The sequence below is a fragment of the Ochotona curzoniae genome, unplaced genomic scaffold, assembly GCF_017591425.1.
Source record: "Ochotona curzoniae isolate NIBS_2020 unplaced genomic scaffold, NIBS_Ocur_1.0 contig_1482, whole genome shotgun sequence".
NCBI classification, from domain to species: domain Eukaryota; kingdom Metazoa; phylum Chordata; class Mammalia; order Lagomorpha; family Ochotonidae; genus Ochotona; species Ochotona curzoniae.
The window spans coordinates 3,563,458-3,580,960 of NW_024465100.1; the positions used below are offsets into that span (position 1 = coordinate 3,563,458).

General features: G+C 38.0%; 1 protein-coding gene across 1 annotated transcript in view; it reads right to left on the reverse strand.

Moving 5' to 3' along the window:
• The window catches only part of SLC15A5 (solute carrier family 15 member 5), a 64,333-nt gene that overhangs the window by 11,750 nt on the left and 35,080 nt on the right, over positions 1 to 17,503 (reverse strand). Inside the window, 2 exon segments of the mRNA XM_040968063.1 lie at positions 14,373 to 14,402; positions 14,405 to 14,503. Coding sequence (XP_040823997.1) covers positions 14,373 to 14,402; positions 14,405 to 14,503 — 129 coding nt within the window.

Consider the following 17,503-nt stretch of genomic DNA (forward strand, 5'->3'; position numbering starts at 1 on the left):
TGAAAATGAAACTTTACTTGTTTACTGTAAGATTATTTATTTGAAAGGCAATATCAAAAAGAGTTACATGCACACACACACAGAGTTATATTTTCTAGTTGACTCCAAATGCCTGCAACAGCCAGGTCCAAGTTAGGCCAAAGCCAGGAGCCCAGATCTCTATCAAGGTCTCTCACATAGGTAGGAATGCAAACACTTGGGCCACCTTCTGCTGGTTTTGCAGGCACATTATCCAGGAGCTGGGAAACAGAGAATCCTGGGCTGGAACCAGATATGGGATGTAAATGCTCCAAGAGGCGACCTACCCCTTGATCCACAACGCCTACCTTCAGGTGGTAGAACATCTGATGGTGGAGACTAGTGGAAGGTAATTATGTGATGGGAGCTCTAACTTCCATGAACAGATCTTGTTGGAGTGGATTAGGTATGGCAGGAGTGCATTCATTATATATATATATATATAAAAATAACCCAAAACAAAAATCAAGCCTGGCCTCTCCCTGGTCTCTTGCTTTCTTGAATATCTATGCCCTTACTTCATGTAGCCAATTCCCTTCCTCTTCTCAGCCTGGTGGCACTTGGCAGGGTGCAAGCACCAGACAGCTTGGACCCTTCAGCCATCCTAAGATTCCTGAGCCCAATAAGCCTCTTTACTTTCTCAGTTATTGAGCCTCAGGTATTTTGTTATGGGAACACAAATTAGAATAAGAATGCCATTTAAAAATATACTTTTTTTCAAAGGCAGAATCATGGGGGGGGGGAGAAAAGAGAGAGAGCGAGCAATCTTCTATCTCTTGATTCTCTCCTAAAGTTGTTAAAATGTCTGGTACTGGAACACACTGAAACCTGGAATCTAGAAATTCATCTGGGTCTCCCACATTGATGACAGGAGCTCAGATACTTGAACTTCTTACAGTGCTTTCCCAGGTGTATTAACAAGGAGCAGGATTGGAAGAGGAGCATCTAGAACTTGAGCTTAACCTGCTATGCCATAATGCCAGCCCCAAGGATCACCATTCTTACCAGGTGTTGTTTATCACACATACATAAAGAGGATCTGATATTGTCAAGTCTAATAATAGTTTGGAAAAGTAACATATTCACTATAATTTAATATTCTATAGTGATAGAGCCAATAAGAAAAATCATAAGGTGAGCTCAAGAATTTCCAAAGAAGCATCCATAAAACTTGTCCTGAGAGTGGGAAGCCAATCTTGTGGGCAAGACCCTGACATTTGACATTGGAAGGCTTAGGACTGAGTCCTGGTTCTGGTTCTAGATTCCGGTTTCCTGCTAAGGCACCACTGGGAGGCAGGGGTGATGACGCAAGTAATCATATTATTGTCACCCGTGTGGAAGACCTAGATTGATTTCCTGGTTCCTGGCCTTGGCTCAGCTCAGTCTCATCTGACCTGGGCATTTGTGAAGTGGCAATGACAACTGTTTCTCTGCCTCTTAAATAAACAAAGAGAAGAAACGTATTCTGATTTATTTAAATCTTTGCAAACAAGAAAAATCTTTTGATGCGAAAGCATATACTTCAAGAATAAACCTACAAATAAAGAACGAACAAGAGAAGAAAAGCCATGTTAAAATCATTAACAAGGAAAAATATGACTGTCTCAGTGTTAACATTGCCAGGAAAATGCTGTGTTCTGCTAAAGATGTAAAAGCATACAGGTAAATATTGGCAATAAGGATAAAAACTACACAGACTTGAAGATTAGATAATTTTTCAGGAGACTTAAAAAGATCAAACAGAATATCCTTGTACCTTTACCATGAAAGGAAGAAATTGAATGCAGCTCAAGACATGAACATTAATAATCTTTTTATATAATAACCTGTGTGAGATGTAACGAGAGAGAATGATTTGGCTCCTAATGGAAAAAAGGAACATAAAATTACTACATGATGTCAATAAGAAATGTTAAGGCTGTGTAGGAAGAAAAGATCTTGTTGAACTGATTGCTGAAATAGGGAGTACATATAAAAAGCTGTGTTGTGTTCTTAAATGGAACACAAAATCCTGCAAGAAAAGCTTAGGTGGAATTCCCATGGATGAGAAAATTAAATTCAAATGTTACATCACTGTAATTCCAGAAGCAAAGATAAATGCAATGGAATTGGTCACAATGAAGTATTGATAGACTGATCACAAACTTAAGTAAAGCATTCTCATGTATAAAATTAGATGTGTGGGCTTGGCACAATAACCTAGTGGTTAAAGTCCTCATCTTGCATGCCCCAGGAACTCATATGGGCACTGGTTTGTGTCCAGGCTGCTCTACTTCCCTTCCAGCTCCCTGCTTGTGGTCTGGGAAAGCAGAAGAGGATGGGCCAAAGCTTTGGGACCCTGCACCCACGTGGGTGACATGGAGGAGGTTCCTGGCTCCTGGATTCCAACAGGCTTAGCTCTGGATGTTGCAGTCACTTGGCGAGTGAATCAGCGGACAGAAGATTTTTCTCTCTGCATCTCCTTCTCTCTGTATATCTGCCTTTCCAACATAAATAAATAAATAAATCTTTAAAAAATTAAATGTTGGGGTGAAACTGGGCAAATAGTTACTGATAAGTATGAGAAAACGATAATATGCTTATAGAGTAACAAGCATAAGTCAATAAAGAAACAATGGAAGAAGTCAAAAGGGAAGTGGGCAAAGATTAAGAACTTCATTACTAAGGTGAAAGTGTTCAACAAACATTATTCAATTTTACTTCCTAAAAGCCAGAAATGAAAGTAATAATAGATTATGATTTTGTCAGACTTACAAAGATAAAAATACTATTGTGTTCAGAAATAGAATTAAAATTTTGACACAATATTATATAATAATGATGGTACAATAGATGAAGTCTTGAGAAAAAATATTGACTTTCTCAATTACTCATCAAATAGTATTTTCAGCATTTCATTCTAAGGAGAGAACAACTGATGTACTTAATGATTATACAAAAGAATTCTCACCCCAGTGCATTGAAAAAACTGAGAACAACCCAGACATTCTGTAAGGGTGGAAAGATATATTAAGATATTAAGACTCCAGTCTGAACTATCGGAATCCCATCTGGGAGACAATTCTTGTCTCAGCTGCTCCACTTCCCTTCCAGCTCTCTGCTTGTCACCTGAGCAAGCAGTAGAGGAAGACCCAAAGCCTTGGGATCCTGGACCTGCATGGAAGACCTGGAAGAAGCTCCTGGCTCCTAGCTTTGGATCGGCTCAGCTCTGGCCATTGCAGTCACTTGGGAATGAAGCAAAGGATGGAAGATCCTTCTCTCTGGCTCTCCTTTTTCTCTGGAATTACACCTTTCCAAAAAAAAAACAAGTAACTTTTTTTTTAAAGCCCATCCAAAGAGGAAATAAAATATAAGTTTATTATGGTGCAAAACATTGAAATCTTTTCATAATAGGATTCTTCAGAAATGAAATGAAAAATACACACCATGAAAAAACTTGTGTAGGATTTCAAAATTGTTTTGGTACTAAAATAAACACCTTTTAATTTCATTTTCAAGAACATTTTAAAGTATGTTCATAGGTACATATATATGAAGTGAAATATATCACATAGTTGTTTAAAGTAAGGATTTTTATATCCCCAATGGCTTGGATGTAGACTAACAGTATTATTTAAGGGGGATGATTAAGAGTGTAGATTGAAGCAAATTTGTTGACTGAGTAATCAGCAGGGTTTATTCAGAACCTAATTTTGTTTACAACCCATCCATGCATATATAAATTTAATGCCCGCAACACATACATATGCATATAAATCAAAATACCAGAGAAAATCTACCTATCATAATTTGGTTATCACATTTCACTATTTCCCTCCCCCCCACCTTCTTTTTCACTTGGATTTATTTTGTCACATGCTCCTTTTATTACTTCATCAAATGTGCTGGAAAATTTGACTTTAAACCCATGATTGATTAATTGGAAAATGACAGAAAGGGATGGTTTTTCCACCACTACCAATTCATCTTTAGCAACTCAGCAACTGCAGAGCAGACCTGACTTTAGCAGCTGTGTAACTTACTGGAAATCAGGTGTCAACTACAGATCTATTCCTGTGTGTTATTCTAGAATTTGTAACAGGGCTGACACTGTGGCACGGTGGGTGAAACCATGAACTGTGACAGCAGAACATGCCATGTCAGAACATTGGTTTGAGTCCCAGCTTGGCTACTCTTTATTGAGCTCACTACTAATGTGCCCAGGAAAACAGTGGAAAATGGCCCAGGGACTTGGGTTCCTGTAACCCATATGGGAGACACTGATGGAGTTCCAGCTTCTGGCTTTGGTCTAACCTAGTCTGTTGCAGGCTTTTGGCCAGAAGATCTTTTTCTCTCACTCTCTTGCTTTTTCATTTTGTCTTCTGTAAGCAAAGGAAATCGCTTGTTAGAAGAAATGGAATTGATAACACACCAAATTATTAGAAGTAGTTGAGTCTGGACACTCAGATTCACTCAGTTCAGTGCTAAATTACTCTAATCCTTAGTAGAATTACAGATCTATCAAGTATCTCAAATATTCATGAAATTATGTCAAATGCTGCCGCATGTTGCTTTTAATTTGAGAGAAATTTCAACTTTCCTCTGAAGAAATTGCAGGATTTCTCTCTTTTTTTTTTTTTTTTTGTTTCATTAAATCCAATTTGGTTTGAATTAACAGATTCTTAAACTTCATAAAATGTATCTTTTGGAGTCTCTTCAGATGATAGTTGGACACAAGGAATAGTTATTTTTCTCTTCAGTAGATTTTTAAAGGTTATTTTGCATTTCTGGTGATCTAGCAAACGTCCAAAATTGTTGAGACAAAATGGAAATGGGTTTACATCCTGCTTTATTTTGGTTACGCTTTTCATGTTTCTATGAGCTTTTTTTACTGGAAAGTGAGCATTGTGCAATTAAAAGGATGTAACTGTGAGTTATACCCAAGGTTGATTTGCTTCTGAAACATGGGAAATAAACTCAGTGTAGTGAAAAGAAGCTTTGGAATCAAGAATTCATCCTGGCTTCATGATTTTGGCAACTTAAACTTTCTGAGATGATTTTCTTCCAGTATATGTTGGGGTTACAAATATCTACACCCAAAGAATTATTGTGAAGATTTAATGAAATAATATCATCATGAACTGCATAGAGCAAGGTCTGCCTATAACTGACACTTAATAAATGTTAATTTCTTTCCTTCCTCCTTTCAGTAACCTGATTTAAATGCTTCATTTGAGATTCATAGCTCTCCTACCTGAGTTAATTTTTAAAACACATTAATTTTCATGATACCTGAAGGAAATAATACCTAACAACTATATTCTTTGACTTTTCCATCTTTTTTTTTTCATTTTTATCTAATAAGAGCTCACATTTTGATTACTCTTAATTTACAGACGAGGAAATCAGAGGCCCAGAGCAACTGAGCTGCTAGCCTAAAGTTATGGAAAGGAGAAAAAAAAAATCAATGTTTGTTGAATGAATGGTGGAACTGAGGCTGGGCCAGATCCACACCTGCTCAATACTTTCCTGTGGATCACAAGCCCTGCAGCATTTCAGTTTTCATTTCTAGTTCTCGGGAATTGCGGATAAAAATGAAGACAGATGGCTATTTCCAGGAAGTGACACTGAACCTTTCGAGATTGTAGGGAAAGCGCTGGTCAATCTAATCTTTGGCATAATCTCAGGCCTGCTTATAAGAGTGAATTCATTCTCTTGAAGAGCACTGGGAGGTAAAAATCCATCCAGATAGTGTGTTCTCCCGATGATGTCAGTGAATTATCATGGAAATGAGTTTTAGAAGAGAGGCAATGCTTTATGAGAATAGCCAGATAATGCCATTAGCGATGAACTGTAATTGTTATAACATTAGTCAAATGAATATATCTGATATTAATTTGAGCGTCACATATTTCTATAAGGTTCTTCTTGTTAATTAAATATCAGCCTTGGCATCAATAATTCAGTATCTAACAAATGCCTGCACATAGTAGGAACCCAGTATGTATTTGTGGAATGAACTAATGAATCAATCTCTAAGTAGAATTATTGAATATAATAAAATATTGAGTTTAAATAGTTTCATGGACACAAGAGGAGCAGATTTTTTGCCCAGGATCTATCTGTTCAGCCTGTTCTTCATTTGTGATTCCGGTTGCTAATGGTGCAGATTTATTAATTTCAGAATTTTAGAAGAAAGCCTTTTTCATTTTTAGTATATTTGAAGGAAAATAGCCATTTTCCTCAAATTTTTTCAAAGGAACCATTTGTTCTTTTCATCCCATGTCTTGTGGTCTTTGAACCAGTTAATCTCCATGCCTGCACTGAACACCTGAATACGGGCGAAGTCATGCTTTAGGTAGTTTTTTTTATAATTCTTCACGAGTACAAACATCAATGAAGTTTACCAGTGCCGGCCATCTTCACAGTTATCTTGTGAGTCATAGTTCTTGCTCTTGCGTTAACAAATTCAAATCTCTCAGTGCTTCTTATTCCTCACTTGCATCCTCATTTTCTTGGCTCCCATAGGTATGGATCTATGAAAAAAAGTGGGAGGTTTCAAAAGGCCATGCCACTATCTTCCCCATACCAGAACTACATGTCTGCTTGCACCTGAGCCCATCCTCTCTTTTGTTTTGGTGCTGCGAAGATGTACCCAAGGAGAGCAGAGAGCAAGTTCAGCCCTTGCCTCGGGTTCAATGTGTGGTCTTTCCTCTGCGTGTGTTCTGCCATCTCCCATCCTCACTTGTGGGGGATTCTTCACCACACCTGTTTCAACACTGAAATGGCTCCGATGCTAAGTCACGTGGACACGTTCCTGCATCCTGCTAGATCCTACAAGAGCATTTGTAAAGTTTACCATTCCTTGTGTGAAACAATCTGCTTTCTTACATATGCAAATAGAAAGTCTATAAAAAGTTCATGAAAATGCATAGTATGAAAAAATCTATGTGTATATTTCAAGATTTTTTGGGGGGGGAATGAAAGCAAGCTCATCTTTTAATTCGGTGTGCAATTTTAGAAGTACTTTCCTATGTGTACGTGTGCATGTGTGTGTATAATTCATGGAAAATTCATATTGACAAAAGATTATGCAAAATTTCAAAAATGTTGGCACCAAAACAAACATCTTCAATTCCATTTTTCTGTGAACTTTTGGAGGCATTTCTGTGTGTGTGCTTGTGTATAAAATTGCTTTACCTTCCATCACTCTTGATGTTACTGCTTTTGTTTTTCTCTTTTGGCACCTATTTAATTTCCCAGTTTAACTGAAAAATTCAGACTTTACAGGTCTAAATCCTGGATTCCTTTTCATCTTTCTTCCCTTTTACTTCTTCTTTTTTTTAAGGTTTATTTATTTTTATTGCCAAGTCACATATAGAGAGAGAGAGGAAGAGAGAGGGGAGGAAAGACAGAGAGGGAGATCTTCCATCTGATGGTTCACTCCCCAAGTGACCGCAATGGCTGGAGCTGAGCCAATCCAAAGCCAGGAGGCAGGAGCTCTTCCAGGTCTCCCAAGCAGTTGCAGGATTCCAAGGCTTTGGGCTGTCCTTGACTGCTTTCCCTGGCCACAAGCAGGGAGCTGGATGGGAAGCAGGGCTGCTGGGATTAGAAACGGTGCCTATATGGTATCCTGGCGTGTTCAGGGGAGGACTTCCGCCGCTAGGCTACTGCGCTGGGTCCTCTTTTTATTCTTAATATCCACACTATGTCATTTGGTTTCTGTGGGATTTAAGATTATTTAAGATTATTTTTGTGTTGGGCCCGGCGGCGGCTCCAATATCATTTCCAGATACTCTCAGTACAAGCATGCATCAGTGTCTAACTCCACAAATGCAGATGAATTGGCCATTCTGTCCTTTAATGACATGGACCCATGAGGCCAAGAAGAATCTCCAAGCACTGCTTCATTTCATTTTATCCCAGTATAGGGCTGAGATTGAAGTTGAGCACGATACCTCCATGAGCACCATACAGGTGGCGCTTTTTTTTTTTTCTGAAGAGTTATGAAAGTCTGATACCAGAACATCACATCTGGGAAATCCCTGTAGACAATGGGATGTTGCTCAAACTACAGTAACCACCAACATACATTATTCTCCACGTACCTCTGATTATACGGTGATTAATATACAGTTCCTTTAGTCTGCATAAACATTTTGGGAGTGAATTATTAAGGATACCATTTTAGAGGAGAAACTAGAGACTCAGAAAGTTCAAGTACTAAGGTCAAAATCTCATAGCTAACTTAGGGCTGAATTAATCTTGAACTCTAGTATGTTGAATTCAGATACCTGCCCTTTCAACTCTGATAAGCCAACAGCAATGCAGAGTTTCTTTCTGTAGTCTAAAGGGTAACTTGGGTTCTCTCCTTGATTGCTTTATGAACCCAAAGTCCTTTGTCAAGCTCCAGGGATTTCTATGGCTCCAAAGGTTGAAGATGTAGAAAAAAAGTATATCTGAGATCCCTAGTGTCATTTTGTGAGAAGTAGCCTAACCTCTAAAAATCACTGATGATTCTGAGCAGTGTCACGCTTTGGGAGTTTGTTGAGTCTTTCTGGTTAGCGCTGGGAACACTGGAGCTTCCTCCAGGTCTCCCACACAGGTGCAGGATCCCAAGGATATGGGTCATCCTCTACTCCTTTCCCAGGCCACAAGAAGGGAGCTGGAAGGGAAGTACAGCAGTTGGGATATGAACCGGCGCCCATATGGGATCCCAGTGCATGCAAGGTGAGGACTTTAGCCACTAGGCCATTGTGCCTTGGCCAGAATCTGGAATCTTAAACACTGATAGCTGAACCTAAGCTCTTGATGCAAATTTGAAGAAACACTTCTCTAAGCATGAGTCCGGATGTCCCAGAGACCCTTTTAAGTTTACTGGAGGTGCAGATTCCTAATTCAACAGCGATTTATGTATTGATTCATGCCAGCATGTCCTTCAGTGGCTTTAATAATCACAGATAGTTAAATGTGAATTTAAAGAGATCTTATTTTTGATTTAAGCTGCTATTGATTAGAACTAAACATCTAAATCCTGTGTTCCTTTCCTGAATTCTGAGAAAGAACTCCATGGGGACATGGCAAATATGAAACCTGACCTCTTGATTTTGCTCCATTTTCCCTCTTCTTTTCTACTTTTGCTTTGTATCTTTCAACTACTTGTACATCCATAACTAAGATGTCATTTTTTTTTCCACCGAGTTCTGCTTTGTTATTTTTGTCAAAAGCTAAGTTCGAACTCATGAACGTGAGAAAATTGATGTGGTTGCTAATGGGATATAGTCGAAATAGGCAGTTTGACTGACTTCTTTGCTTCTTTATATTAGCATTGCTACTTTTAGATAAACTATTCCTGAAATGATTAGGGTAGGAGGATGGGTTTAGTCTTTATCTTTTCCTTTAAAGCACTCGGAGTTAGAGATCCCAGAAGGATCCGTTTTCTCACTTGTACTGAAAATGTCACTCTAACAGTTATCTGTCTGCATAGTCAAGTTGGGAGAAATCTTTTGAATTTACTGTATTCACACTGTTCTCTGTCATGGTGCTAAAAATGACTCATGCAGCTTAGAGGCTGTGATAGCTGACCTTCATTTCCAGTGATACACTAACACACACACACACACACGCATGTTCAACTGACATGAGTTCTTAAAGACTGGACATGTCCTACATGCTAAATGAAATGCTGAGGGTTGTAGGCTCCTAAATATTTACTTACAGCTTTCACTTCATGATGGTCATATATGTAAAAAACAAAGACAAAAATATTGCTTGGATAGATTAAGCCCATTTTCAGCTGAGGTCATTTTAATACATGATCCAATTTTATATTAAAAATAAAATCTCTGAGATTAGGACTAGTTAGCCTGTTAGTCAATGGTTAAGACAGACATGTCCTGTTTCATAGTACCAAAATTCAGTGACTGGGTGCAGCCCCACACTACAACTTTCTGTGATTTCAGATTCTGGCTCAAGCAATTCGGTAACTGACAACGAACAACTAAATTGAATTCCTGGCTTTTAACTTTAACCCAGTCCAGTAACCCTGGCTATTTTGGACATTTGAGAGGTGAACCAGCAGAGGGAAACTAACCCTCTCTTTCTCTCAAATAAATAAAAATTAAAGAAAAATAATTTCTGGCATTGACATTTTTCCCAACTTTTTATCTTATCCGCTCATCATCTATGAGAAAGTGAAGTGCATCGTGTTCTTTTTTTTAATTAAGATGAAGCAGTCTTAGAGAGATAATGACCCACACTGAGTCATGCTTATTTCAAAGGGTTATTCTTTTTAGGGACACTAATTAGTCGGTATAAACCAGCATGGCATCACTAGAAGCAAGTCATCAAAATGAACCTCGTTTCCTTTCTTCATAGATGCTGTCCTGCTAGCTAAAAGAATAGAGTATATCCATGTCTGTCACAAACACAGACATATCCTATTTGCAGAGAAACATGACAGAGTTTCCTGTGATGTCATTTAGGGAATGACGGAGAAATGTGTGGGCTGAATGAGTGTAATTAGGTGAATTGGGAGCTGATTACATCCAAAGGGGAGGAATCATTGATTGTCATTAACTTGCCATGAAGTCTCTAGGAATTTTCTGTAAGGCTCTATTTTTGGTCCTGCCCAATTCAACAATTTTATCAATTACCCGGAAGATGTCTGGAAGCTTGCTTACTAAATTTGCAGATGACACAAAACTAGTAAAGGAGCAAAGATTAGTAATTCAGTGCATGACAGAATCAAGTTTCAAAATGTCTGTTTTTAGGATGATGGGCTGACATCTATTAAGAATAAAGTCCTGCACTTAATTGGAGGAAAAATTGTAATAAGGTGAGTGGAAATGAACTGAGGGCAATTGCTGCAAAGGAAAAAAAAATGGTTTGGGGCTTTGATTGACCATCAGCATGATACATCTGCTGGAAAAGTCAAAGACTCTCTGTTGGCATTCAGAGAGAGAGAGAGATTGTGTGAGAGAGAATGAAAGTAACATGCCTATCCTGGCTGTATCTATCTTGACTAATTTGTTCTATTTTGGAAACTATACTTTAAGAACGCTAGTTAAGGAAAAATTGAAAAAAAAAACATCATGCGCTGTAAGGAGTGATTTGGGCATGAAACAGAAGTAGATCATGATCGCTATCTTAATTGAGCACTTACTTTACATATTAATTACTTAATCCGCAGAACAACATAATGAATTATTTATGTCACTAATGACATGGACACTGGAAACAAAGACAATCTCACTTTGAATACAGGTGGTCTGACTCTAGTCTCTTGATTACTACATGTTATTTCTCTGAATATTTACCAAATGTTTGAAAAGTGCCTATTGGACTTTCTATCTATATCAAAGTAAGTAATTGTTCTAGACTGTAGAAGGTCTTTCTTTGCTACAATAGTAGGCTACAAAAGCACTTTATTTTTTTCTGCCTTAATTGTTATACTTTAAAAATAAGGATAGCAGTTACAAGATTGCTGTAATAAGTGCAGTAATGTAATTAAAAGCTGTCACATTGTCAGTGAAAATTTAGATTTTCTGTGAAATATTTTTATAAGAATACTTGTGTGTAATATTGTCTTAACAGGTTCCTGGGAAGTAAAAACTCTCCTTTGATTAGCGTGTCTGTTATTTATATTGGGTCTCTTGGACCCTATGTTTGTGCCAATGAGTTATCTCATAGAAAGACCCTAGAGAGCTTATGTCCAAGAGGGGGCCTGCCAGAGAGAAAGACCAACTATTTGACCCAAGGGATGGAGATTCAAGCTGCCCAACTTCTGGGAAGGGTTGGAGGTTAGAGAATGAGTTGAAGCAACAAGCTATAATTCCATCAATGCTGTCACTGTGATGAAGACAGCCACAACACTGGATGTTGAAGGTCATTTGGCATTCCTGGTTGGCAACATTCTTCTATTGCCACACAGGTGTGTGTTGGCAGGGAGCTGGGTCCATGAGGATGAAGGAGGTCTCACTTCTGAAACCTTCCTGCTCGCCTTCGCCTGTTTTTCCCTTTAACTCAATCTGATTTTTATTCTTTTACTTTGTTGCATCTGTAATCATAAACATTTTGCCTTTTTAAGTTCTGCAATCAATCTAAGCAGATGATCAAGCTTGAGGAAATCCCTCATCTCGACAGACGTTTAGTTAAAAGTGATGGCAGGCCTGGGACTCTGCAATCGTGTAGCTGTACCTAAATACCAGCTGAATTGAAGATAATCTAACTGATGATACTTGGTCTGACTCCAGGTTAGACCAAATTTAGGTTTACATAAAAGATACCCTGTTAGCAATATTTGACTTTGTAGTTTTAGAGTATGTCAATGTAATTTGTTTATAGATATTTTTTCCTTTTTATTTGAAAGGCAGAGTTACAGAGAGGAGAGAGATCTTCCATCTGCTGGTTCAAATTGGTCACAATGACTGGGGCTGAGCCAATCCAAAGCCAGAAGATTTTTTTTCCAGGCTTTCCAAGTGGGTACAGGGACTCAAGGACTTGAACTATCTTCTGCTGCTTTCACAGGTCATAAGCTAGGAGATCTAGTGGAAGTAGAGAAGCCAGGAGAAAAACCCACATCCAAATGTAACGCCAGTGCCATAGGCAGAGACTTGACTTACTATGCCTAACACTAATCCTTGTAGAAAATTGTTTTTAGCAATTTTTTTAGAAGTATCTCCATTGAGTAAAGTGAAGAAAGAAAATATAAGTACAACACTTAAAATATTTTGGTTACAGAATTCGGTAAAGCTTTTCCAGTCCATCTTACAAAATCTTTGAGGCAGTACTAGACCTCTTCGTATATAACAGAAGTTGTCAACTTGGTGCAGTTCAGTAAGTTAGTTATATTGGGTTGGAGTTGAGAGCTTTGAGAACTGAAATCATATATTACACAATTCTTTGTAGCACAGAGCATGACCTAAAGTAAATATTCAAGGTGTGTTTTTGCTTAACTTTTTCTGGTAAGACCTGGTCTGATCAGCCATCCATTGAAGATTAGCATCTTTTTTTCTTAGAATCTACAGTGTCTGTTCTCTTGCTTATTATATCCTTTAGCATCCATTGGTTTTTTACTTTTTTGAAAGCTAGAAACAAAGAGGGAGATCTTCCACTTGCTGTTCCCCTCCCCACAGGCTTGCAACATCTGGGGCTGGACATAGCTGAGGCAAGAAGCCCTGGATCACCCATGTGAGTTATGGGGAGCCAAACATTTGGGCTATCACTTGTTGCCTCTTGGAGTATCCGTCACCAAGGATCTGGGCAACAGTGTAGGAGTGGAACTACAACTGCTGTGCTAAATGCCCACATTTATCATTCTTAATTTTTTGTTTGTTTGTTTCCCTGCCCTCTGAAAGTTTTGTGGGAGATTAGAAGGTTTTATTATTATTGAGTCCCAGTCTTCAATATAGTACCTGGAGCAGAGTGAGTCCTTGATAAATATTTTGTGAAAGGGGACTTGGTATTAAGACTAATTTTTTTTTCACATCAAAATTATTTTGTTCTATAGTATGAAAGCAGGTAAATTAAATTTGCTTTTTTAAAAAGATAATATGAACAACATATCTTTATTTACTTCAAAGTATATAAATCTGTGAACATAGATAAGAAAAAGGCTTGTAATATTCTCCATAAGATAAGCAAAAGTAAATTAAAATAAAATGTAAGTTATATGAACATTTCAGAACAAATAAAGAAAAGGTCCCTCAATTTGGAAATAACTAAAGACATTTCATTGTGGCAGTTCATCATTATCGCCAGCCTGTCTGATTTTTTTTCACCAATATTTGTAACTAAAAATGAATAAATTGATGTTTGCATTTGAATTTTTCAGATTTTTAGATTCTGTTAACCAAAATCTCTGCTTGGAAAACTTTCCAAGATAATTTGCTGTTCAACTCACAATTACTCTTAAGCTATATAGACAAGATCCTTAGATAAGATTCTTTGTAGATTATAAAGAAACAATGTAATCCCCTCCTGCATTCATACAGGTTTTAATTTTTCTAAGAATTGTCCATACCAGTTACAAATCATTATTAAATATGATCTCATCGAAAAACCTAATAACATAATGACCAGTTTGTTTAAACTATACTAAAGAAAGGTGGCAGACAGTGTCTCATGAGAAGTGACATTCTGTAATTACCTCTTCCTATCAAAAGAAAAACAATTCCCAGAAATTAATGAATACAGCAAGAGTCTATTTCCTATCTTAATTCTATCTTAATTGCAAAAGTGGATCAATTAAAAAAAAGTTACTGGTAAAACCCTTCTATTGAAGTTTTGTTCCTGAGTTCCCTAGTCATAAAATCCATATACATATACATACCATGAATACACATACCATATACGTACCGTGAATCTGCTTTTACCTTCTGAAATGAGATAAACCAGCTTCACAGAAGTGCACCTGTTAAACAACCAACTCCATTGAGTAGGGTCGAAACATTCATAGAAAGTTTTCTGATGGTGTTGGGAACATATCTGGACGATATCATAGAAACTGAGAAAAAAAAAAAGAGGAGGTCAGAACTTAGAACATTTAAAACACTTTCAAAGGTACCGTTTGAATGAATCAAATTGTTTAGATGCCAGAAACAATCTTTTCAATGATGCAAATTTGCATTGTACTTTGTTGATGCTACTATAGTAAGATATATTTTTGATACAGCTTAAAGATGTGTTCCAAAAAATAAAATAATGTAAAACTTGCCCTTAGAGAGCTATGAAGAGAATTTGATTACTTGGTGGATGACTGTCCTAATCTATTCACTTAAATTTCACTCCCAGTTGAGTATTTCTGATGGATTTTGGATTGAACTAAGACCTGTACTAGATAATATCATGACAATCTGTCAGTGAGAGCTATGATTCTGTGGTTTGGTGTAAATCATTAGTTTTCTTAAAGAGAGCCTGGATTTATTGGGTAACATTTGCATGGAGGCTAAGAGCATGGAGTAAGACTACCTTTTGCTAAAATCCCATGACAATCATCTACTTTCTCAGTAGTTTTAGATAAGACACTTGCACTTTCTAGGTCTCATTGTCCCTCTCTGCAGTGCGCGATCAGTATCATTTGTCACATGCAGAGGTTCTGTGAGACTTGATGTCGTGGACATTAGGTGCTTAGTACAGCACTGATTGTGGATATAGAAGAAAGGTTAGCTATTTTAACACTATAAAGCTTACCAAATTTAATTGCTTCCACTTGGGCCAGGTTCTGAGCAAAGGTCTTTGATTATAATGTCCTGTGATAACCCTGACAGAGTCATACTTTAAGTTTTGAGTCTCCAGTATGGTTATTCTTTCTTCCTAAGTCATTATTACAGGATTAGTAATGATGATCGTATGAGGTTGCAAGAAAATCATGAAAAAAAAAAAAAGGTTTCAAAGTTGCAATTAAAGGAGATGTCATTAAAGCACAGCATGGTTGGGCCACTGCTTGCAATGCTAACCTCCCTTGTTGGGGTGCTGGTTGGTTGTAGGGGCTCTTCTGCTTCCATGGCAGCTCCCTGTTCACTGATGTGCCTGGGAAGGAAGGGGAGATAGCCAGTACTTTGACCTCTGACACCTATGTAGCAGACCAGCATGAAGTACCTGGCTCTGGTGTGTGGTGATAGTACGAAAAGATGTTAGTTGGTCTTTTCTGGATTTTAAACTCTGGCGGGGCGGGGAGGTGGGCAGGCAGAAAACAGGAATAAGCATGTTAAAAAGGGCAGTGCCCAACAAGTGCCAAGATGCTATAAATACTGATTGGAGATGAAGATACAATGGGTATGAATACAGGACTGGCAAGAAGTGCTTCCAGTCCTGATAGTAGTGACTCAGTTCTTCGCCAGGCACAAATCACCAACAGAAGCTGGGGTTGTGTCTACTCTTTGGAGAATTCCAAGGAAGACCCAAATGATGGCATTAGGTAACACAGAAGATGCTTTGGGAAGAAATGCTTCACAGATACAGAAATGATGGGGCTTCTCAACTTTCCTCTCTGTAAATATGGAAAGACAAATACCTGCAGAAAGAGCAAGTGGGTCTATTGCTTTTCCCAAGAAAAGGCAGAATGTACAAGCCCATTATTACTTTGCTAGTAAATTATAAATTCTATGCTTTCTCTTGCTAGAACTTCTGGTGTGGTATATAATTCATGAACACACTTTGCCAGCTCTCTGCCTGCTGGTTAATCTCTCTTTGGTGTCATTTTAGTAGTTTTTTTTTTTTTAAGCCTCCAGCTCCCTTTTTTGTAGGACCTAGCTTTTTCACGTCCTTAACTCTCTGGTTTCAAGCATCTACCTTGCACGTTCTGATCTTTTTCAACTTTAGTGATCATCAACTTGATTTCTTACATTCCAAGATACTTCTTTCAGCTTCTTATAGCAAAGATATTAACAACGAGCTTGTCACTACACTGAAATTCCCATTATACTATGAAGACACAATAGAATTATTCAAAGTGAAACAGTCTTCTTGCCAATGAGAGCTAAAGATGTGCCTCCAGGTAGTAGCTGGTTAGTTTCTGCAAAGACACCTCTTCACAGCACATGCAGAATCTGCAAAACACAGGGCCATAACCACAGTCCTTAGGCACCTGCTACTTGGCTCCATGGTTCAAACTTTTCTTTTTCATACCGATTGTGCGCAGGCAGCAAAAACATTTTACTGTGTGCAGTGAGATGCTCTTTGGAACAAGTAAAGAAGTATCACAGCCTCTGAAAATGGAACTCTCTCCTATTCCACTTTCAAACCATTATTCCTAAGAAATTTCATCTTTAAAATCTCATGATATCAGGCTGTATCATCTATTACCTTATTACCCATCAACCTCCAGGATATTTGTTCCTGTTTGTCAAGCTTTTCAGTGGCTAATGCTCATTGTCGCACAAACACTACTCCTGGCTTAATCCACAGCAACATTAACATATATGTAGATCATCCTTCCAGACAAACTTACAAATCCTGCTTTCTCACTTCCTGATCTCTTGTATGCATATCCTCTACTGTATCTTAGTTTCTACTCCACTTTTACTCATGATCACAGCGTATGCTTCACACTGCAGACCCACGGGATGCTCAACTATGATCAGATAATGTCCAACTCAACACAGGTGTTTGAAAAGTTCTTCTAAAACACAGCCAGTATCATATGCTGTCCATGATTGCTGTGGCACCATGATGACATTGTTAAATAAAGACCAGCCTTTAAAGCCTATTTACTAGTTGAAACTTATTGAAAAATATTTGCCAGCCGTGCCCTGAGTCAATAACCATGCTCTGAATCAACTCAGTACTTCCTCCTGTGACTGCCACCTTCTGTCCTTCCAACTTGCTGGTTGCTACTCAACCACAAAAAAACACTATAAAGTCTACTTCAGCAGAATTTCTGTATGGTTTTTATTGTTTGAGTTTTCTTGCCGACGTATCTTCAGCTCCTGCAGCAGTGTCAAGCACACAGTAGATGCCCATACAATATTTTGTAAAACAAATGAGCAATTACAAAATGAGTAAG